Source organism: Bufo gargarizans, chromosome 8 (genome assembly GCF_014858855.1).
Source record: "Bufo gargarizans isolate SCDJY-AF-19 chromosome 8, ASM1485885v1, whole genome shotgun sequence".
NCBI classification, from domain to species: domain Eukaryota; kingdom Metazoa; phylum Chordata; class Amphibia; order Anura; family Bufonidae; genus Bufo; species Bufo gargarizans.
Genome location: NC_058087.1, coordinates 191,152,330 through 191,176,307, shown reverse-complemented (window position 1 = coordinate 191,176,307; position 23,978 = coordinate 191,152,330). Strand labels below are relative to the sequence as shown.

Below are 23,978 nucleotides of genomic sequence, written 5' to 3'. Positions count from 1 at the left end.
AACCTTAGTGTGAAGACCTAGCCTTAGGATGCTCACATTAGGGGCCCACCCAACCTGTGCTGAACCCCTGCCTACCACCCAACTGTATCCTATCACTGTGCTACATCCTACCCCCAACTATATCTTATGACCCAGCTACAGTATAATGGAAATAAAATCCCTGCAAAACTATATTGCCCAGCTACAGTATATACTTCCACCCAGCTATAATCCCAGCCCCCCCCCCCCAAGCTATATCTTACTATCCCAGGGTATCCTACCCCAACTATATCCTACCACCCTGTTATATCCTACCACACTGCTATATCTTATGACCCAGCTACACTATATACTACAAACCAGCTATATCTGAGCCACCCCCCCAGTTACAGTGTATCCAATTACCACCCAGCCATATGTTAGTTACCATCCAGATGTATCCTACCCCCAAGGTATATCCTACCACCCAGCTATATACTACTACCACCAGCTATCACCCACCTATATCCTATCACCTTGCTGTATATCCCACCACCCAGCTATATCTTTCCATCCAGGTGTATCCTGCCCCCCAGGTATATCCTACTACCTATATATATATATATATATATATATTTATTACTTTCTATTCTATCTTCCATTACATAATTTACCACATATAGTATGTAAACTTGTGGCTCCTTTCATGTATAGACCACCAAGGCACCGCTATGGTCAGTGGCTTTAGTGTACCCACATTGGGTATTGGTGTGTGTGAGCCTGAAATATTCATCCTGTCTTCTTAAGGCTACGGCTACACTGCGCCCATGAGCCGTGCGACAACAAGGAACATCAACACTGCGCCATGTGTCACGCGACATTCATGTTGCACAACATTTTTGGCAATGACTGTCAATAGTGTCGCACTGCAACATGCGACATGCTGCGACTGAGAAGCGACAAGCACACAAAAATCCAATTTGGACTGAATTTTTGCGTCTGTCATGTCGCAGCATGATGCAGTGCAACACCATTGACAGTCATTATGAAAAACGTTGCGTGACTTTTCACGACACATGTCGCCGTGTAGCCCTGGCCTTAAGGCTGAGGTTTACTCTGTAGATCTGCCCTTTTCTATTATACAGTAATTACTGCAGCACTACAAATCACAAGAAGAAGACCCTGAATTCTCTTACTGAATATGAAGCTGAACCTCTGACTTTTCTCCTGACTTCTCCCGTTACACTGGAAGGTGCAGGAGAACGCCATCTCTTTGTGCTTCGATACAACTGGTGTAAAGCTCAGAGAAGAGACCACGTTGTGGAGTTTATCTTCATATGATCGGTCTGTCTCCACATTATAATAATCACTTCCGGGCACGAGGGCAGCTTCTTCATCGTTTTCCTGCTTAATATCTGAGATTATGATCTTCGCTCCATCATTCTCTGTGATCCTCCAGGTCACCTCCACGTCTTCTGGACAGTTGGACGCCATACAGTACATGGTGACTTTGTTGTCTGCAGTCTCTACCCTGTGAATGTGACTCACCTGAAACCGCTGCGAATCTACAGAAATGAAAGAGGAATTCAGTTCATCCATATCGGTAGTGGGATATCAGCAGAGAAGAACAATTAGGACATTTCCCTTTATATACTTTTCTGTGAATGTCCAATAATCCAAACCCACATCAAGGGAATTTCACTGCACAATAAAAGTAATTTCCTGACAGAACACAAAAGTGATGAAAGCAAAACCTTGTACTAAAATCACCACATAAATAAACGGACAATGTTCTGCCAGTGGTTTGCATACCTCCCAACTTTTTGGACAATTAAAGAGAGACACTTATGGTTCATTGTGTGAAAGGTCCATACATAGATCTATACATTTCAATCATTTTATTTTACGAAATGGCGCAAAAATAATCTGAATATAGAAATTTCTAAAATCCCAAGTCCATCAAATAATGGAAAAATATACAAAAAAACTTTCTGGGTCAATATTGTGAATGTAATAATGCAAATCTATACCTCAGATCAAAAAGAGGGACAGTTAAGGAGCAAAGAGGGACTTGGGTCAAAAAGAGGGACACTTGGGAGGTCTGGGTTTGTGACACATATAATATAGATAGATATAGTAATGTACAGTTTTGCTTGCTTTAATTTCCTGAAAAGGTTCTCAAATTCTTCTCATATGGTAACTGTCTTCTATAAATGTTGTACTATACAAGCCTCTCACCTCTCTTCATGAAATACCAGAGTCCTGGAAGTGCAGTCACCAGCAATCCCGCCAAGACACCGATGAGGCCAAAATGACACGATCTCTTACAATCATCTGCAAATACAAAGGGAATGAAAAGTAAATGCATCTCTGCTGCAAAACTCATAAACCCTTCATGAGTCGGAGCAGCTGGATGTGAGCTCAGGACAGTGGCGTATCTATCACGAGGAAAACAAGGCATTTGCCTATGGGGCGGCAAAATGCTGTTTGTTTGTCCCGCTGTCCAATCCATCTTATATGCCGCCGGTATACTAAGATGATTCGATGGTATATTCTAACCCCCAGGCGTTCCCATGGTGACGGGGACGCTTGCCTGGGGGTTGCAATATACCATCGGATCTGAGTTTTCACGATCTCAGTGAGATTGTGAAAACTCAAATCCGATGGTATATTCTAACCCCCAGGCGTTCCCATGGTGACAGGGACGCTTGCCTGGGGGGTAGAATATACAGGGCCACGCCGCTCACAGGAGTACATTTATAAACTAATCAGTAACTTTAACTTTAATCATTGCTGATCTCTTTACTGGGTATAACCTTACTCTGTCTTAGCTCCGGTAACAGCAGGCAGTGCGGGCGGGCGGCGCTCACTCACTGACGTCCCGCGCCTGCGCCGCATAGTGGGTGGAGCAACGTCAGTGAGTGAGCGCCGCCCGCCCGCACTGCCTGCTGTTACCGGAGCTAAGACAGAGTAAGGTTATATCCAGTAAAGAGATCAGCAATGATTAAAGTTACTGATTAGTTTATAAATATATTCCTGTGAGTGTCGGGGAGGGGGATCTGTTGATGACACTATTTAGGGGAGGGGGATCTGTGGAATGGATGGCACTGTTTAGGGGAGGGGGATCTGTGGAGTGGATGGCACTGTTTAGGGGAGGGGGATCCGTGGATGGCACTGTTTAGGGGAGGGGGATCTGTGGAGTGGATGGCACTGTTTAGGGGAGGGGGATCCGTGGATGGCACTGTTTATGGGAGGGGGATCCGTGGATGGCACTGTTTAGGGGAGGGGGATCCGTGGATGGCACTGTTTAGGGGAGGGGGATCCGTGGATGGCACTGTTTAGGGGAGGGGGATCCGTGGATGGCACTGTTTCGGGGAGGGGGATCCGTGGATGGCACTGTTTAGGGGAGGGGGATCCGTGGATGGCACTGTTTAGGGGAGGGGATCCGTGGATGGCACTGTTTAGGGGAGGGGATCCGTGGATGGCACTGTTTAGGGGAGGGGGATCCGTGGATGGCACTGTTTAGGGGAGGGGGATCCGTGGATGGCACTGTTTAGGGGAGGGGGATCCGTGGATGGCACTGTTTAGGGGAGGGGGATCCGTGGATGGCACTGTTTAGGGGAGGGGGATCCGTGGATGGCACTGTTTAGGGGAGGGGGATCCGTGGATGGCACTGTTTAGGGGAGGGGGATCCGTGGATGGCACTGTTTAGGGGAGGGGGATCCGTGGATGGCACTGTTTAGGGGAGGGGGATCCGTGGATGGCACTGTTTAGGGGAGGGGGATCCGTGGATGGCACTGTTTAGGGGAGGGGGATCCGTGGATGGCACTGTTTAGGGGAGGGGGATCCGTGGATGGCACTGTTTAGGGGAGGGGGATCCGTGGATGGCACTGTTTAGGGGAGGGGGATCCGTGGATGGCACTGTTTAGGGGAGGGGGATCTGTGGATGGCACTGTTTAGGGGAGGGGGATCCGTGGAAGGCACTGTTTAGGGGAGGGGGATCTGTTGATGAGTCTATTTAGGGGAGGGGATCTGTGGATGGCACTGTTTAGGGGAAGGGGATCTGTGGATGGCACTGTTTAGGGGAAGGGGATCTGTGGATGGCACTGTTTAGGGGAGGGGGATCTGTGGATGGCACTGTTTAGGGGAGGGGGATCTGTGGATGGCACTGTTTAGGGGAGGGGGATCCGTGGATGGCACTGTTTAGGGGAGGGGGATCCGTGGATGGCACTGTTTAGGGGAGGGGGATCTGTGGATGGCACTGTTTAGGGGAGGGTGATCTGTGGATGGCACTGTTTAGGGGAGGGGGATCTGTGGATGGCACTGTTTAGGGGAGGGGGATCTGTGGATGCACTGTTTAGGGGAGGGGGATCTGTGGATGGCACTATTTAGGGGAGGGGGATCTGTGGATGGCACTGTTTAGGGGAGGGGGATCTGTGGATGGCACTGTTTAGGGGAGGGGGATCTGTGGATGGCACTGTTTAGGGGAGGGGGATCGGTGGATGGCACTGTTTAGGGGAGGGGGATCTGTGGATGGCACTGTTTAGGGGAGGGGGATCTGTGGATGGCACTGTTTAGGGGAGGGGAATCTGTGGATGGCACATAGGAAGGGGTGGGGTTTAGAGAGAAAGGGGTTTGGCCTTGACAGGAAGGGGTGGGTCAAATTTATATTAGGGGGTGCCCGAGTTTAGTCTCGCCTAGGGCAGCACAAAACCAAGATACACCACTGGCTCAGGACAGTCGTGTACATGAAAGGGAGGAAGATGGGACCAAAGCAAAAATCAAACTGAGCCCTGTATTTTAATACTGAGTTTTGCCACCCAGAACAGAAGGGAATGGCAACCGGTTCCCTTTCTAAGATCTTCCCAGTTACCAAGTGTATGTTTCCTAACAATGCAGTTCCACTGGAGAAGGGAGTAATGCAGAGGTTCTCATTGCATAAAGTAGCAGCAAAGTGGCCGGCCCCATAGCATGGCCTTCCTGCATGGTATGTATGCCCTGGGCTCAGGAAATAGAATGGTTATGAGTGTTATGGGGTTCCTTTAGATTTCTCTCTCTTGGATTCCTTGGTCTTTTAGCTTTGCATTTCATTATCCAGTGTATATTGTTTCTCCTGCACACTGGATCTCTCCCAATGTTCATTCTTCTACCCAAAGTGGGCTCACTAACTTTGGGGTGCGTGTGACTTTTTGCTTGCTTGCTATTACACTTTTTGTGATGTAAGGTGACAAAAAATGGCTTTTTTTACACTGTTTGTTTTTTTTTTTTTTTTTTTTTACGGTATTCACCTGAGGGGTTAAGTCATGTGGTATTTTTATAGAGCAAGTTTTTACGGACATGGCGATACCTAATATGTATACTTTTTTTTATTTATGTAAGTTTTACACAATAATATCATTTTTGAAACAAAAAGAAAAATCATGTTTTAGTGTCTCCATAGTCTGAGAGCCATAGTTTTTTCAGGTTTTGGGCGATTGTCTTAGCTAGGGTATCATTGTTTTGAAATAAGATGACGGTTAGATTGGCCCTTTTTTGGGGGGCATACGACTTTTTTAATGCTTGCTATTACACTTTTTGTGATGTAAGGTGACAAAAAATTACTTTTTTGACACAGTTTATTTTAATTTTTTTACGGTGTTCACCTCAGGGTTTAGGTCATGTGGTATTTTTATAGAGCAGGTTCTTACGGACGCGGCGATACCTAATATGTCTACTTTTTTTATTTTATTTTACGTTTAACATAAAAAATCATTTTTGAAACAAAAAAATCATGTTTTAGTCTGAGAGCCATCGTTTTTTTTATTTTTTGGGTCATTGTCTCATGTAGGGGCTCATTTTTTTGCGGGGTGAGGTGACGGTTTGATTGGTACTATTTTGGCGTACATACAACTTTTTTGATTACTTTTATAACCTTTTTTGGGAAGTAAGGTGGGCAAAATTTCTATTTCATCATAGTTTTTTATTTATTTTTTTAATGGCGTTAACCGTGCGGGGAAAGTAACATGACCGTCGTTACGGATGCGGTGATATCAAACATGTGTAGGGAATTTCATTTTTTTCATTTTTAATCAGTGATAAATGTGTTTTTTTATTTTTACTTTTTTTTCACTTTGTTACATTTTTTTGACCCAGACTCAGTACAGTACACTATATAGTGTACTGTACTGTATTTTCACTTTACAAAGTCTGATTAGACTTCTGCCCTTAGCAGAAGTCTGATCAGCACCATGGAGAGCCTCTGATCAGCACCATGGACAGCTATGGTGACCATCACTTGCTGCCACAGCAGAGCAGTGGGTGATGGGGGCTGAAGGGGGCCCCCTCCCTCTCCCATCGGGGGCTGAAAAGGCACAGCAGCCCCTGATGGGAGAGGGAGCTCCCTCCCTGTTAACCTCTTCCATACAGTGGTCCCTACGGATCGTGGCATGGGGCATGGAAGGGGTTAAACGCCTGACATCTGTGTCAGGCATTTCAAGCAGAGTGTCAGATGAGGGGCAGATGATCGCACGCCTGCCCGCCCCCCAGCACTGTCCTGATGATCGCGGCCTGCACTGCCGCACGGCCCGCACAACCCCCCCCCCCCAGCTGCGCCCACCGGCAGATACAGACTGCGGGGATTAGAAACCTCCCGCCGATACAGGGGTCACAGGACCCCCCTGGGCATTGACCCTGGGTGCCTGCTGATTTATTTCAGCAGGCACGGGGTTCCGATCACCCCCCGCCGTGCAGCGGTGATCGGAAATACATAGGACTTACAGGTACGCCCTGTGTTCTTAAGTACCGGGACATCAGGGCGTACCTGTACGCCCTATGTCCGGAAGAGGTTAAGGGGTGTAGTTTCTAAAATGGGGCCATTTATGGGTGGATGCTATTATGTAAGCCTCACAAAGTGACTCCAGACCTGAACTGGTCCTTAAAAAGTGGGTTTTGGAAATTTTCTGAAAAATTTCAAGATTTGCTTCTAAACTTCTAACGTCCCGAAAAAAAGAAAATGTAATTTACAAAATGATCCAAAACATGAAGTAGACATATAGGAAATGTAAAGTAATAACTATTTTAGGAGGTATCACTATCTGTTTTAAAAGCAGAGAAATAGAATTTTAGAAAATTGCGAAATTTTCAATATTTTTGGTAAATTTTGTATTTTTTTATAAATAAAAATGAAATATTTTGACTCATATTTACTACTGTCATGAAGTACAATATGTGACGATAAAACAATCTTAGAATGGCCTGGATAAGTAAAAGCGTTTTAAAGTTATCACCACATAAAGTGACACTGGTCAGATTAGCAAAAATGGCCTGTTCCTTAAGGGGTTAAAGCTTCAGCGAACACTGGATGAATATGTCTCCTACAAGTTCCTGGGACTTTGGTGGATCCTGCCCGGGTCGAGGGTCGTGCATGATAAGTCCAATATATTGCTTTTGTTTTTCTCTTTTTCCTCTTGCCTTATCACTGTAATTTATCTTTGCAATATAATATTTATTGTACCAGTGCTTATTACTGGTTCACCAGTTCATATGTTTGCCTTAGTCCATTCAGGTCATAGCTTTATAGTGCAAGATCTGCGTAACTATTGAACGCTGCAGACTCTAATGTATAGGAGGCAGGTTCGAGAAGCAACTTTGTTTATTGCTTATTCAAAATGTTTTTGATAGCTTTTTTACTATGCCGATGCCCGGCTACAGGAAGGTTTTTTGCCCCATTTGTATTTTTTACGTTACATTTTATAAGGAACGCATTTTTGAAAAATGAATCTATGTTCACAATGTTTATGGTGGGTTGGGGATTGGGTGGGACCAGCGGTGAGATGGGTACATTATTAATTTGGTTTCGGGGGGGGGGGGAGGGCGGTCGGCGCACCAGAGTTCCAGAGATATTTCTCCTGACATGACTTACTACCATGCAAACAATGGCTGATAAACTTAAAATAGTAGGATGGAATGTTAGGGGATTGAGAGAGGCAGCAAAACGTGCTGCAGTATTTTTGGCGCTACCATTATCAGCCTGCTGTGATCTGTCTGTCGGAGACACACCTGATTCCCACCTCTACTCACTTGTTGCACAAAACATGGGTGGGCTACTCTTATCACTCCACACTCTCCACGCATTCCAGGGGTGGTAAGTGTTCTTGTGCACACATCTCTACCATTTATGTCACTCATCTTGTATATATCCTATGGGTAGGTATGTGTGCCTGCATTGTACCTGTTACCACTCTTCCTTTGTCCTAGTTGCTGTATATATTCCTCCCCCCTATAGTGGCGAAGTGTTGCAGGAGATAATGGCCTATGTTGAGGAGCTCACTCCATGTCCCATTTTAATAGTAGGTGACTTTAAAACTTGTCCATCTGCAAAGTTGGACAGGATGGGAGGGTCGGGTGTGGACAGAGACACTAATTTTGCCAATGTATTACGGGAGTTGGGTCTACATGATATCTGGCGAGTGAAGAATACGAATATACGCCGGTTCTCCTGTTTTTCTAGTTCTCACCATTCACTCTCTAGGATTGATCGGGCTATAGGATCCCCAGATATGCTGTCTTTGGTGGTGGATGCTGCCTACCTGCCAAAAGGTCTATCTGACAATTCCCCTATGCAGGTAGTGCTCCAGTTGGGAGTAAGGAGACCTTTTGGGGTGGGTACATGGAGGCTTAACCCTTTCTGGCTGCAGCTGGTGGATGGAGGGGCAGGGTATCACGGAGGTGATCTGGGAATTCTTTACTAATAATACAAGCTCGGCACCTATGGGAGTAGTGTGGGATGCATGCAAGGCATTTATCCGTGGATTATATATCCAGTGGATTCGTTGTCATAAAACAAGGTCCAGGGAAACATAAAAACAGCTCCAGGACCTAGTCATGGAAACAGATCTGTTGAACATCCCTCACGTTGGTGACGGCGCAGACAGACTTAAAGGAACATCTACTTCTTACCGCTGATAGACACTTGTTTCTTAAGCAAAAATACTTTAAGGCTGGGGAGAGTTCTGGAAGACTGCTGGCCAGGGTCGTTCGGGCACAGGATGGTCCATCAAAAATGTTGTCTTTTCAAGGACCTGATAGATCTTTGTTCACGACAGATTCGGATATTCTGGCAGTATTCCATGTGTACTACAAAAATTTATATCAATCTAAGTCAGCAGTGGGCTCCCAAAATATTGTAGACTACCTTGCCAGGATCACTACCCCATGGCTTTTAGTGGAACGTGCAGCCTACTTAGATCAACCTATTTCATTGACTGAACTAGAGGTGGTGCTTAAATCATTCCCGAATGAAAAAGCTCCCGGGATAGATGGTTTACCGGCGGAGTTCTTTAAAAAATATAGCACTCTATTATTACCACAGTTGCTATCTGTATTTGATGACTCCCTTCAAAAAGGAGGACTACCTGCGTCTATGAAAGAGGCAATAATAATTGTATTGCCAAAGCCTGGGAAGGACCCGACTCTCCCCGAGTCGTATAGACCGATCTCCTTACTAACTTCTGATGTTAAGATACTGGCGAAGGTCCTAGCGAATAGGTTACAAGCAGTTATCCCGACCATTATACATAGTGATTAAGCTGGTTTTATGCCTGATAAATCTACATCGATTAACCTTAGACGGCTATTTCTTAATATTTAGAGGAGGAATCGGCAGGAGGTTGGGCCATACTATCCCTGGATGCTGCCAAAGCTTTTGATAGTGTCGAATGGCAATATCTATGGGAGGTGCTGCGAGTCATGGGATTTGGGAACACCTTTATATGATGGGTCCAACTATTAGACTGCGGCCCCAAAGCTAGGATCAGAGCTAATGGTGGTACATCAGAAGTCTTTGAGTTGGGAAGAGGTACACGTCAGCGATGCAGCTGTCCCCTCTTCTATTCGCAATTGCAATTGAGCCACTTGCATGCTTACTCCGATCTTCAGATAGAATTGTGGGATTCCCCATGGGAGCCAGAGAGGAACGCGTGTCCCTGTATGCAGACGACATGCTCATCTATGTGGGAAATGTCGATGGGCCCAATATTGTCTCTTATACAGGACTTTGGAGACCGGTCTGGTCTTCGTATAAATTGGGACAAGTCTGTTCTGTTTCCGCTAGACCCGGTCCCTGCTGGCCTCTCCCTCTCGTCCACCCAGCTGCAGGTTGCCCATGACTTCAAATATTTGGGAATCATGGTTTCATCAAACATTGGGCATTATGTAAAGAATTATATAGATCCACTCCTGAACAAAATGTCAGAAAAAAACTTGTATTAAAGACGCATATCAAATTGCGGTCCCGCCTGGTCAGAGGGCATGTGTGCTGTGAATATTGAACATTAAAAAACGGAATTCACGCCTGGAAGTGCAGCGTCTGCTCTACCAGGCCAGGAAATTAATTGCTAAATATTGGCTTAGACCCCGGCCCCCATCTAGGGCTGAATTTTTGAACAGAATGTCTGAGATCCTTCACCTGGAAAAAAGTGTATACACTAAAAATAATGCTTGGCCAAGTTTACTAAATTCTGGGACAAATGGGTAGCGTACAGGACCACGGTGATATAGCTTGGCTTATGGATCTTTTAGCTGGGTTGGGGGGAGTGGCCTCAGAGATACGTGTGATTTTGGAACATGCATACACGAGACCGGAATTGGGATGGGGAACTATGGTGGGTGACCCAGTGCGGAGGAGCCTAGCGAATAGTTTATCTTGGAAATAATGGGTGTGGAGCTCACATGTAGAGTGTCGGCAATATCTTTCTAGGTGCTCTGATGCATTATACCTATATTAATGGAGCTGGGCCCGTCTCATCGCCGGTTGGGGGGGTGGTTTATGTAATATTAATATGTATTACAGTTGAAGGGGTATTTCTCTATATCATGTACTTTTAGTATTGAAAGTTGGATGTGAGCTATGAAAATATCCTGATAATCTTTTACATGTCCAATGGGATTGTGTGTACCCCTTCCTTTATCCTCTGATGGGTTGTTCTTTTTCTTTATGTACATTTGAAAAAATTGTTAATAAAAATTATTTGATTAAAAAAAAAATACAAACTTGTCTGTAGAGTATGAATCTGTGCCTGACCATACAGACATTGACTATTGTAAAGAAAGCATCTCTAGTGTAAAGATGGCCGTGCACGTTAGTCTAAAGTTGGTCAAAATGGACGATTTCAACTAAAAGAATGTTTGTCAGTTGAAATGTAACAATGAACAATTGTTTTAGCTAACCAATGAAAGACCATTTTCATCTAAAAAGAAGTCAGTCGTGTTTAAAATTTTCATCCGATAGTTGGACAAAAGACCTTTAATTCAAAGAAAGATTGTTTCTGGATGAAGGATCATTCTTCGAAAGAATGTTCCCAGAAAGATCTTTCGTCCATCTTCCAGTTCCATTGATCTGGTATGGGCACTTTGAAAACCTGTAACAGCCAATATGGAGTAAAATGTGTATGGCCGTGTCTACGAAATGAACGTTCAACTGATGTTTAACCAACAACCAACTTCTGCTTCATGTGTACGGCCAGTTTAAGTGAGGGAATAACCACTCATCTCCCGCCATCAGTCTTCCAGAATTTGTTATCGTGTTTCATATCTTATGCTTTAAAGCACGATAACAAATATCCTATATCCTGTAAACATATCCTATGCTTTAAGGCAAGATAACAAATACTGTATCCTATATCCTGTAAACATATCCTATGATTTAAAGACTTTAGACATTTGTGTGAAAATTCAAGACAAAATATGGAATAGGCGCTCTACATCTGAAACCATTCAGAGGGAATATATCCTGAATTAATAATATTTCCCAACTACATTCATAATAAATAAAACCAGTTCATAAACACAATTAAAACATCAATGGTTAAAGGACACATAGGATCCTTGAATAAATATAACAACAGTTCACCCTCTTGTCAGTTTGACAATGGGGCTCTGTCAAGTCGACTCACCACTTTCAATATGGCAGTTGACTATATATAGCTGGGGCAAACACTCATCATTTGAAACCGACCAATGAGGGTATCTCTTTATATAGACATTTATTATAACACAATGACAAGAGCGCCATATCCCGAGTAACAAGAGGGTGAGCCACTGTTTTCCTTATGGTGTAAAATATGTAAATTGTTCTGTCTGTGTGAACTCACCTCCATATTGTACAATGTAGAAATCCTTGATGGGATCTTGAAGATACTCATGTTCCACCTGACACGTGATTTTTGGATTACCTTGCTCCTCAAGAAATGTGACCTTTACTGAGCTGTTCCTTGTTAAGGTCTCATCCGGATTTGTCTCATCATCCTGTGTCACTAATCCACTTATGGTTTGACCATTTTTGAGCCAAATCACCTTCATATCTTTTGGGAAGAGGTTTGTGATAGAACATTGGAGAAGACTTATCCCACCTCTCAGGATGGCCTTTTTATGTATCTTGACCACTGGGATAGCTGATATAAAAAACTATACAGAATTAGAATTTATACCGAAAAATGTATTATTTCTCCCATATAATAATTACATAACCGTCTAGAGGTTTACTCTTTAGAAATGTTCATATTTTCAGTTAAATATTTGATTTATTCTAGAATGTGTCAGAAACAATCTAAAGGAAAATTATTAACTGACTTGTTGCTTTTTATGAGCAACAGGGATCTCCTTGCTGCCTCTTCTTCTCCTGTGTACTAGCATTGTCCGCCTTACACCTGAATCTGGGTCTTTCTTTGTCTGGTTCATTCAGGGGAGAGATTTTGATTGGTTAGCCTTCCTCTAAATGCTCAGGCTCTGCCTCTCTGCTTGCTGAGAATAGCATTTGCAAGAAGATTGTACTGTTCTTTATCGTGTATTATAGACGTAGAATACGGTCCTTGATGGTAGCACCAGAGTCAGACTGGGATTACTTGGGCCTAGCAGAAAAAATTATATTTGAGGCCCGACCGTTATAGCATCAATAAAGTTTAATAGGTTTAAAATCAATGAAATAGACCCTAGAGGAAGGTGATGGGCTCTAAAGGCGGCTAAATGTATTTCTTTCTGAATCTTTGGGGCCCACTATAGTATCAGAGCGTGGGCCGACCGGAGCATCCTATGGTATTCTGGTGGGCCAGTCCAAGCCTGGGTAGCACCATACAGTAGTACACAGAGGGTGTACATGCCCATAATTCATACCTTTTCTATGCACAATAAAAATTCTGTGTGTACGAAGCGTTATTCACAGTAGTTTTTAATCTGTCTGCTACGGTAAGGATTTCTGGGGGTCATTTACAAACAGATATACCCCATTTTCTGGCATATATCTTTGGCACAGAGGCTATTTGCGCCGCAATCTGTGACTTTTCCCCATTCATGCCAGGTCTAAAAAAGGGGATGTGGTGGGGAAGGGGGCGGAACAGTAGACCCGTCTCATTTATTATTTTCTACACCTATTTTATGGTCTAAACCTATGCCAGCAAGGGAGCTGGTGTACGTTTAGACAGGCGGTGGATACGCCAAAGTTCTGTGAAGGCTGATGTCTCTACAACAATTCGAGCATCCAACGTTAGCTAAAGAGGTTATTAAGACCGGCATCTAAAACGCCAGTCTTAATCAATACCCCCTTAGTCCCTGATTTATTACGCCTTCACTCCAGAATTCTGGCTTTAAAAAGTCGGAAATGGGGCTTTTGCAACTTTTTGGGCTCACTTGCCCAAAAATGTTGCTACTCTTTGCATTTTTACACTACTCCAGTTTTGAAATATGGGTGGGAAAGTGGAATTGGTTAACATGTTAATGAGTTTCACTCCAGATTTATCAGTGAGATTTTTTTGAAAAAGTCACAATCTCACTGCAATAGGAGGGCGGAGTATCTGTTCTAGACAAACGTGTTAAGTTTAAAGATAAGACAAATTTATAAAAAAATATGTGACAGTTGATAAATGTGGCAAAACTGACTTTAAATAGTCTCCTCCTGATAAATCCCCCTCATAACGTCTACTGAGAAACCGCCCTCATTATGGACCCATCGTATAATGTACTCACCAAGAATATTTAACTCAATGTTCTTTTCTTGATTGCTTGGGGTGTAAATCACTGTGCACTTGTATGTGCCCTTATCAGAGACTGCCACATTGTGGATGGTCAGAGAGGCATTGCCCTGCTTGACGGTTTGCCCATCTATGGTGAATCGTGAAGTAGACTCCTTTGTCTTACTGTCGTATCTTGCAATCTCCTTTTCTCCAAAGTGCCAGAAGACGGCCAAGAACTGTGGGTTTATTGGGTATTTTTCTACTTTGAAAGTGCAGGGCAGAAGAACATCAGTGTGAACTATCCCAACTTTTGAAGGAGGAACAGCAATCTCAAATCCAGAACCTGTAGGAGTGAAGAGAGTGTTAAAGGGCTTTTTTTCAGAATGGTGGTGTCAAAACCTTCCAGAACCATGGTGATCTTCTGAGATCTGTTCCTGCTTCTGGCCAAGGGTGCACCTAGCCTTTCTGCTGCCGGAGGCAAAAACTGAAACTGCGTCCCCTCCGCCTCCCCAATGCAAATTTCTTAACCTAACCCCTTTGCCACAGTGAAAGCACTCATTGCCATAGCCATTCTGCTGCTCCCCTCTTGGCCCTACCTGATGCTGCCTGAGGCAATCGCCTCACCTGGCCTCATTGGTGATGCACCACTACTTCTGGCTAAACACTGTATATATGTGATAAACAGTGACCACAGCCATATTGTATAAAAACACCCATACACAGATATGCATAAATTGAGTCATAACACAACTGGACGTGGGAAGGCTTCTACAGTGGACTGAGAAGAAAACAGAGGAGCTCTTCTGATCTTTAGGTTTGGGCAGAGTGTACAGGACCTGATGTCTGATCCATACTCTGGCAGGAAGCTGCACCATGTGGATTTGTGTACCCTTGGGGGTCGCACATATGGTACACCACATGCAGGTTACATGATGCTCCCGAGTTGCCAGTTGAACTCTAGAACATTGTAATGTTTCTCCTGTGGCAACCACTGTCTAGTACCCATAAATGTTAGCTTTTGAGAAAGACGTATAAGATGTAAAAGAAAGACTGGACAATGAATCAACCATGACATCTTTTGACGAAGAGAACAGACAGGAGATTCTATATGTCACAAACCAGGTAAGTATTCGTTATTCTTCAAATAATATTCTTTTTATTTCACACAGGTTGTTAAAACAATGCATTTCAGGACTGTACCGGCCCCTTTTTCAGACAGTTACAACATATAACCATCTGAAAAAGGGTTGGTTCACATCACGTTTTATGCCTCCATTTGACGTATACGTTACAAAAAAAAACACTGCGTTCTTGTATGCTGCACAATCCGGTAAAAAAACATAACTTTTTTTTTCAATGGTAAAAAAAGTATACTTTTTATTTTTTTTTAACAATAGAACTCTATGGTGAACGGATGCCACTGTATGGCATCAGTTTAAGGCATCCGTTTAACGTATAAGTTTTTTTGTATACGTTAAACGGATGGGAAAAACGTGATTTAAACCCACCCTAACAATCTGTGTGAAAAAAAAAATATTATTTGAAGAATAAAGAATACTTACCTGGTTTGAAAACTCCTGTCTATTCTCTTCAGAATTGACTGGTCCGGCGCTGCTGGCATCTGGACAGAGTCCCTGGCTGCATTGTGATGCCATGTCTATAGAGATCAGAGATCATCCAGCCACGTTTAAAGAGATCACCCAGCCATGTTTATAGGGATCACCCAGCCATGTGTATAGGGATCACCCAGCCACGTCTATAGTGATCATTCAGCCACGTCTATAGAGATCATTCAGCCACGTCTATAGAGATCAGAGATCACCCACCCACATTTAAAGAGATCACCCAGCCATGTTTATAGGTATCACCTAGCCATGTCTATAGAGATCACCCAGCCACGTCTATAGGGATCACCCAGCCACGTCTATAGGGATCACCCAGCCACGTCTATAGAGATCATTCAGCCACATCTATAGAGATCATCCAGCCACATCTATACAGATCAGAGATCATCCAGCCACGTCTATAGAGATCAGAGATCGACCAGCCAAGTCTATAGAGATCAGAGATCATCCAGCCACGTCTATAGAGATCAGAGATCGTCCAGCCAAGTCTATAGAGATCAGAGATCATCCAGCCACGTCTATAGAGATCAGAGATCATCCAGCCACATCTAAAGAGATCATCCAGCCATGTCTATAGAGATTACCCAACTACAGTTGCAAGAAAAAGTATGTAAACCCTTTGGAATGATATGGATTTCTGCACAAATTGGTCATAAAATGTAATCTGATCTTCATCTAAGTCACAACAATAGACAATCACAGTCTGCTTAACCTAATAACACACATAGAATTAAATGTTACCATGTTTTTATTGAACACACCATGTAAACATTCACAGTGCAGGTGGAAAAAGTATGTGAACCCCTAGATTAATGACATCTCCAAGAGCTAATTGGAGTGAGGTGTCAGCCAACTGGAGTCCAATCATGAGATTGGAGGTGTTGGTTACAGCTGCCCTACCCTATAAAAAACACACACCAGTTCTGGGTTTGCTTTTCACAAGAAGCATTGTCTGATGTGAATAATGCCTTACACAAAAGAGCTCTCAGAAGACCTACGATTAAGAATTATTGACTTGCATAAAGCTGGAAAGGGTTATAAAAGTATCTCCAAAAGCCTTGCTGTTCATCAGTCCACGGTAAGACAAATTGTCTATAAATGGAGAAAGTTCAGCACTGCTGCTACTCTCCCTAGGAGTGGCCGTCCTGTGAAGATGACTGCAAGAGCACAGCGCAGACTGCTCAATGAGGTGAAGAAGAATCCTAGAGTGTCAGCTAAAGACTTACAAAAGTCTCTGGCATATGCTAACATCCCTGTTAGAGAATCTACGATACGTAAAACACTAAACAAGAATGGATTTCATGGGCGGATACCACAGAGGAAGCCACTGCTGTCCAAAAAAAACATTGCTGCATGTTTACAGTTTCCACAAGAGCACCTGGATGTTCCACAGCAGTACTGGCAAAATATTCTGTGGACAGATGAAACTAAAGTTGAGTTGTTTGGAAGAAACACACAACACTATGTGTGAAGAAAAAGAGGCACAGCACACCAACATCAAAACCTCATCCCAACTGTGAGGTATGGTGGTGGGGGCATCATGGTTTGGGACTGCTTGCTGCATCTGGGCCTGGACAGATTGCTATCATCGAAGGAAAAATGAATTGCCAAGTTTATCAAGACATTTTGCAGGAGAACTTAAGGCCATCTGTCCACCAGCTGAAGCTCAACAGAAGATGGATGTTGCAACAGGACAACAACCCAAAGCATAGAAGTGAATCAACAACAGAATGGCTTAAACAGAAGAAAATACGCCTTCTGGAGTGGCCCAGTCAGAGTCCTGACCTCAACCCAATGGAGATGCTGTGGCAGGACCTCAAGAAAGCGATTCACACCAGACATCCCAAGAACATTGCTGAACTGAAACAGTTCTGTAAAGAGGAATGGTCAAGAATTACTCCTGACCGCTGTGCACGTCTGATCTGCAACTACAGGAAACGTTTGGTGGAAGTTATTGCTGCCAAATGAGGGTCAACCAGTTATTAAATCCAAGGGTTCACATACTTTTTCCACCTGCACTGTGAATGTTTACATGGTGTGTTCAATAAAAACATGGTAACATTTAACTCTTTGTGTGTTATTAGTTTAAGCAGACTGTGATTGTCTATTGCTGTGACTTAGATGAAGATCAGATCACATTTTATGGCCAATTTCTGCAGAAATCCATATCATTCCAAAGGGTTCACATACTTTTTCTTGCAACTTTATGTCTATAAAGGTCATGGGCGTAACTAATCAGAGTATACATTTAGCTGGTTCCTACACCGTCCTGAACATTGTAGGCTTAAGTCAGGCTAATGAGAGGCAGCCCTGTTGGTGTTAGGTACTCATCTGCAGAAGCCACCATGACGTTGGTAGATGGGCCCGACACATGTTTGATCAAAAATATGAGCAAAGAGCTTGCATTTATCACGTACAGTAGGTACAGTAACATTGTAATCCAGAATAATCTCTAATCCCTATTTCTATTGTTTGCATGTATAACGGTGTGCTGCCATAGTTTGCTGTCTGCACGTTCGCTTTATGGATGTGTCAGTGTAAATTCTCTTGCTATGTTACTCAGTGACTGACCTAAAGCTCCCCCTCTCCTGTTCAGCAGCTGAGATGTCCATTATAATGAAGTCTTATATTGTAAATGTCTAAGACATCGGGACTGGGACCTGCATTTATAATCCTGCACAGGTTATAATCATTTCTATAATTCTCTATGTCTCGGCAATGATCTCCTTCCCTCCAGTCACCTTTGCTTATTTCATCTGTAAATAATGACTTCTCCAAGTCTCACTTTGTAACGTAATCCGAGTTGTTCTTACGCCATAAACAGGGGGAACCAGGGGTGGTGTGAACAGTGCATGATCTTCTTATTGTACATGTATGTAATGCAGGGAAATACTCGCTGTACATGGGGGTTAAGGAGGTAGCGTGCTCTGAACAGCTACATGGCGCGCCGCGGCAGAACTTGTGTAATGGGCAGCATCAGCTGTGGGACTACTCCCTGCAATTTAATGTTTGTGTGTGTCATTAAAAGATATCGACAGTATCCCCCATAACTGTGAACTCTACGGTACCCTGCCCCCTTAACAGTGAACTCCACAGCCCCTCACCTCTTAACACTGACCCCCCCCCCCACAATGCCCCACCTCCTTAAAATTGGACCTCCACAGCAGCCCATCCCCTTAACTTTGACCTTCACAGCAGCCCGCCCCTTTAACAGTGAGTTTCACAGCACCCCACTCCCTTGACATTGCCCTCCTCAGGGGCCCGTCCCCCTAATAGTGACCTATACAGCACCCCACCCCTTAACACTGACCTCCATAGGGGACCGTCCTCTTATCTGTGTCCTCCACTGTTCCATGCCGCCTTAACAGAGACTTCCACAGCACCCGTCCCTTTAACAGTGACTGCCACAGTACCCCTTTCCCTTAATAGTGACCTCCACAGTACCTGTTCCCTTATCAGTGACCTCCACAGTACCCTGCTGGCTTAACAGTGACCTCCACAGCAGCTGACCCTTTAATAGTGGCCCCTGCTCCTTAACAGTGACCTCCACAGTGCCCACCCTTTTAACAGTGACCTCCTCAGCGGCCTGCCCCCTTAACAGTAACATCCACAGTGAACGCCCCTTTAAAAGTGACCTCCACAGTGCCCACCCCTTTAACAGTGAGCTCCACAGCAGCTGCCCTTTTAATAGTGGCCCCTGCCCCCTTAACAGTGACCTCCACAGTGCCCTGCCCCTTTAAGGCTAGGGCTACACGACAACATTTTGTTGCACAACAATTTTTATAATGATAAGCTATAATGTCGCACTGCGACATGCGATATGCTGCAACTGCGACACGACACTTGCAAAAAATCCATCCAAGATGGATTTTTCTGTGAATGTCGCGTCACAGTCGCAGCATGTCGTGCGACATCAAAGTCGCAGTGTAGTTGTGCCCTATGTGTCAGGCGACTTATTGTCGTCGTGTAGCCCGAGACTAAAGCTGACCTACAGCAGTGAAGAAATATGGCTGGGTTGTTATGGAAACCTGGAGTAAAACTGTGTGTATGTGGAGACTAAGGGCTTGCGAGCTTCTATTGGCTGATAAGGGACATGTGACCATGTGTATAGCAGCTGGTATTTGAAGAGAAAGACTTGCTGGCTTGTATTGGCTAATGCAGGCCATTTTTGGGGGGAATATCTCAGGAACGGTACGTCCTAGAGAGCTGAGACCCGGTCTAAAACCCTCTCGGACACCTGATGTACCTGTGTGCAAAATTTGGTGAAGATCAGTTAAGTCGTTTGGTCGCACATAAAGAACGGACAGACAGAAACTCATTTTTATATATATAAGAGACTAACTGAAGGACTCTGCTTCGCTCGGGTATATTCAATCTATTTCATTCAATGTTTGTGTGTGTCGTTAAAAGATATCAACACTATCCACTATAATAGTGACATCTACAGCACCCCGCCCCCAAAACAGGGGGGTGACCTAACTGGATCAGGGGACAGCACTGTGCTGTCTGAGTGTGAACTGCAGGGAGAAAGTTACCCTCCCTCCCACCCCTGCAGCTGACAGAAGTAGATTTTTACCTTCATTTTTCCAATCCCCGTTGGACCAGGAGTAGGCGTGGGGCGGGCCCTAACCAGATCTGGGCGTGGCTTAGCGGGACCTAGAAGTTGATTTTGAACTTCATTTTTTCAATCTCAGTCGGCTGAGGAGTGGGAGGGGGCGTGACCTAACCGAATCGGGCATGAAGTTGATTTTTACCTTAAATTATTCAATCCTTGTTGGCTCAGGAGTGGGAGGGGGCGTGACCTTACCAGATCAGGGGTGTGGCTTAGTGGGACTTGGAGGCAGAGTTTTAAGTCTTTTGAGGGTAGAAACATTGTGGCAGGGGGCGTGTCTGGGCTCCTTCCTGCAAGAGTGACGCCCCTCTGGGCACTTTACTGGCTCATTTGCATACCAAATTAACTGGATTTTCAGAGGATAAAAACATCTATTGCTGAAACAAAGGCACATCTGGAAATAAGGTACTAAGTGCTACTAGGCCATGGCTTTACTTCAATAGCATTTATCCTTGTGACAGATTTCCTTTAAAGCTCTCCTACAGCAGTGAAGATAAATGGCTGGGTTGTTAAAACTGTGTATGTGGAGGCTAACAGCCTGCGAGCTTCTATTGGCTGATAAGGGTCATGTGACCAAGCTTCTATTGGCTAATGCATTTTTTTGGGGAATATCTCGGGAACGGTACGTCCTAGAGAGCTGAGACCCGGTCTAAACCCTTCCTGGACACCTGATGTACCTGTGTACCAAATTTCGCGATTATAAATGCGATGGTGCGGATTCCTTTAGCGGACATACACACAAACACACACACTCAGCTTTATATATTAGAAATATATATACACATCCTGCGTGCACTCTATATTCTGCAGCTTCTTCTGGAACTTTTTATCTTTCTCCTCAGTAGTTCACATTAACATACATTCCTCCCCTCCCCGCTTCCTTCACTTCCACATTGTACTAAACTGAACATTCAGATTAGGGCTCATTCAGACGACAGTATGTGTTTTGCGGTTCGCAAATTGCAGATCCACAAAACACGGATACCGGCTGCTTGCATTCCACATTTTGCGGAACGCACACCGCCAGCCCTATGATAGAAATAAGAATAGGACATGCTCTATCTTTTTGCGGGGCAGCAGAATGGAAGTACGGATGTGGACAGCACATGGCGCATCTTTTGCGGTCCCATTGAAACTAATGGGTTTGCATCGGTTCCCGCAAAATTGCAGAACGGTTGCGGACACATAAATACGGTCGTCTGAATGAGCCCTTAGGTTGAGTTCACACTTCAGTTGCTTGGTCGGGTACTTCGTTCAGTGATCGTGAGCCAAAGCCAATGGTGGAGCGCCTGAGAGATCAGGCAGAAGGCAAGGATCAGCGCCTGTTCTGCGCTTTTGTCCTGCACCTGGTTTTGGCTCACAATAACTGGACAAAATAACTGACCAATAACTGAAGTCTGAACTCAGCCTTAGGCCCCCTGCACATGAACTGCGCCCCTCAATGCACGAACACAGTCCATGGGGCAGCTGCAGCGGATCGCGGACCCATTCACTTTAATGGGTCCGCGATACGGCCGTTCCGCAAAAAGATAGGACATCTTCTATCTTTTTGCAGAACGGAAGTACGGAACGAAACCCCACAGAAGCACTCCGTAGTGCTTCCGTAGGGTTCAGTTTCATGCTTTTGTTCCGCACCATTCTACCTCTCCAGATTTGCAGACCAAGTGAATGGGTCCGCATCCGTGATGCGGAATGCCCACGGAATGGCACCCGTGTAGTGTGGATCCGCAAATGCGGTCCGCAATACGGCAACAGGAAGCACACGTTCGTGTGCAGGGGGCCTTAGGCCTCTTTCAGACGGGCAAGATTTCCGCGCGGGTGCAATGTGTGAGGTGAACGCATTGCCCCCGCACTGAATCCGGACCCATTCATTTCTATGGGGCTGTGCACATGAGCGGTGATTTTCATGCATCACTTGTGCGTTGCGTGAAAATCGCAGCATGCTCTATTTTGTGCATTTTTCATGCAACGCAGGCCCCATAGAAGTGAATGGGGCTGCGTGAAAATCGCAAGCATCCGCAAGCAAGTGCGGATGCGGTGCGATTTTCACGCACGGTTGCTAGGAGATGATTGGGATGGAGACCCGATCATTATTATTATTTTCCCAGGTAGTCAGCTGACCTCATTCTTGGAGCACATACTGTCGCTGAACCTAGACCTGACCAACTGCAGCAACCCCGGATCATAGCACTGCCCCCACAGGCTGGTACAGGAGGCACTAGGCATGATGGGGGCATCACTTCATCTGCCTCTCTTCTTACCCTGATGCGCCCATCACTCTGGAATAGGGTAAATCTGGACTCATCAGACCCCATCACCTTCTTCCATTGCTCCAGAGTCCAATCTTTATGCTCAGTAGCAAATTGAAGCCTTTTTTCTTGTTTGCCTCGCTGATTAGTGGTTTTCTTAGGGCTACACTGCTGTTCAGTCCCAATCCCTTGACTTCCCTTCGCATTGTGCGTGTGGAAATGCTCTTACTTTCACTATTAAACATAGCCCTGAGTTCTACTGTTGATTTTCTTCGATTTGATTTCACCAAATGTTTAAGTGATCGCCGATCACCATCATTCAGGATTTTTTCCCCGTCACATTTCTTCCTCGAATGCGATGGGTCCTCACTATCCTTACAGTTTTTAATAATGCGTTGGACAGTTTTAACCCAATTTTAGTAGTTTCTGCAATCTCCTTAGATGTTTTCTCTGCTTGATGCATGCCAATAATTTGACCCTTCTCAAACAGACTGACATCTTTTCCACGACCACGAGATGTGTCTTTCGACATGGTTAAGAAATGAGAAGCGACTGATTGCACCAGTTAGGGTCAAATAACTTGTTTTTTTGGGACAGGCAGTGTATATCTTGCGAAGGTTACATTTCTGGGACTAGGGAATGCTGGCGTTGTAGCTATGGAGGCAAAAACTGCAAGCTCCTGCTATACACAAGACTAAATCAATAGAAGCAAAAGTAAGTGTCAGGACCCTGCTCCAGCTATCCGTATGGACAGTGCATCTGCTATACTTACATGTATGGCACAGTGAGAGCAGGAACAAAGCTCTGAGCTCCGCCATTTCACAATCCAAGGATGACCGTAATGTCCGATTTCTATTTTCACTTTTATTTTTCCTTTAGGAGGGAGGAAGGAAGCTGCAGAAGATTATGCCGCGTAGTCACGCCTCTTGTCACTAGCCATAGACGCAAGCCAAAAGCCTGATGTACTCCTGTAAAACCGCAGCAAGCATCATCAGATAAAGGGGGTCATTTATCACACTCGTCTGTTTTTTAGAGTGCGCAGTGGATTAGCTGCCAGTACTTTGCATAGTTTTATGCCTTATTCACACATCAGTGATTGTGCGCCAAAACCAGGATTGGAGCCTCCACAAAGATAGGGGAATAAGGGAAAGATCTGCACCTGTTCAGTGTTTAGAGCTTAAAATCACCGACCAAACACTGGGGGTCATTTATCAAGCGCGCCTGTTTTTGGCCATAAAATTAGACAGACATATTTCATTTGTGTGTCTTTCTTTTGCCGAGTATTTATTAAAAGTGGCACAGCGGTTGATCAATTAGACTCGGTGTATTGGTATTTGGGCTCGTGCACATAAACGTATTTTCTTTCTGTATCCATTCCACTTTTTTTGCGGACCATATAGGGAACCATTCATTTCAATGGGTCTTCAAAAAAAACTGAAGTTACTCCGTATGCATTCCATTTCCATATGTCCATTCAGCAAAAGAATGGAACATGTCCTAATTGTCCACACAACAGACAAGGATAGGACTGTTTTATTAGCGGCCAGCTGTT

At 44.5% G+C, this 23,978-nt stretch overlaps 1 protein-coding gene across 1 annotated transcript in view; it reads right to left on the bottom strand.

The window, feature by feature from the left end:
* Positions 1-23,268, bottom strand: part of LOC122945154 — a 52,388-nt gene extending 29,120 nt beyond the window's left edge. The window contains exons 1-5 of the mRNA XM_044304067.1: positions 23,199-23,268; positions 13,954-14,283; positions 12,087-12,386; positions 2,197-2,292; positions 1,155-1,523 (exon numbers count right to left, since the gene is read on the bottom strand). Of these exons, the coding sequence (XP_044160002.1) occupies positions 1,155-1,523; positions 2,197-2,292; positions 12,087-12,386; positions 13,954-14,283; positions 23,199-23,244 (1,141 nt within the window). The 5' untranslated portion in view covers positions 23,245-23,268. The remainder of the gene's footprint in view (positions 1-1,154; positions 1,524-2,196; positions 2,293-12,086; positions 12,387-13,953; positions 14,284-23,198) is intronic.
* Positions 23,269-23,978: the final 710 nt, after the last annotated feature.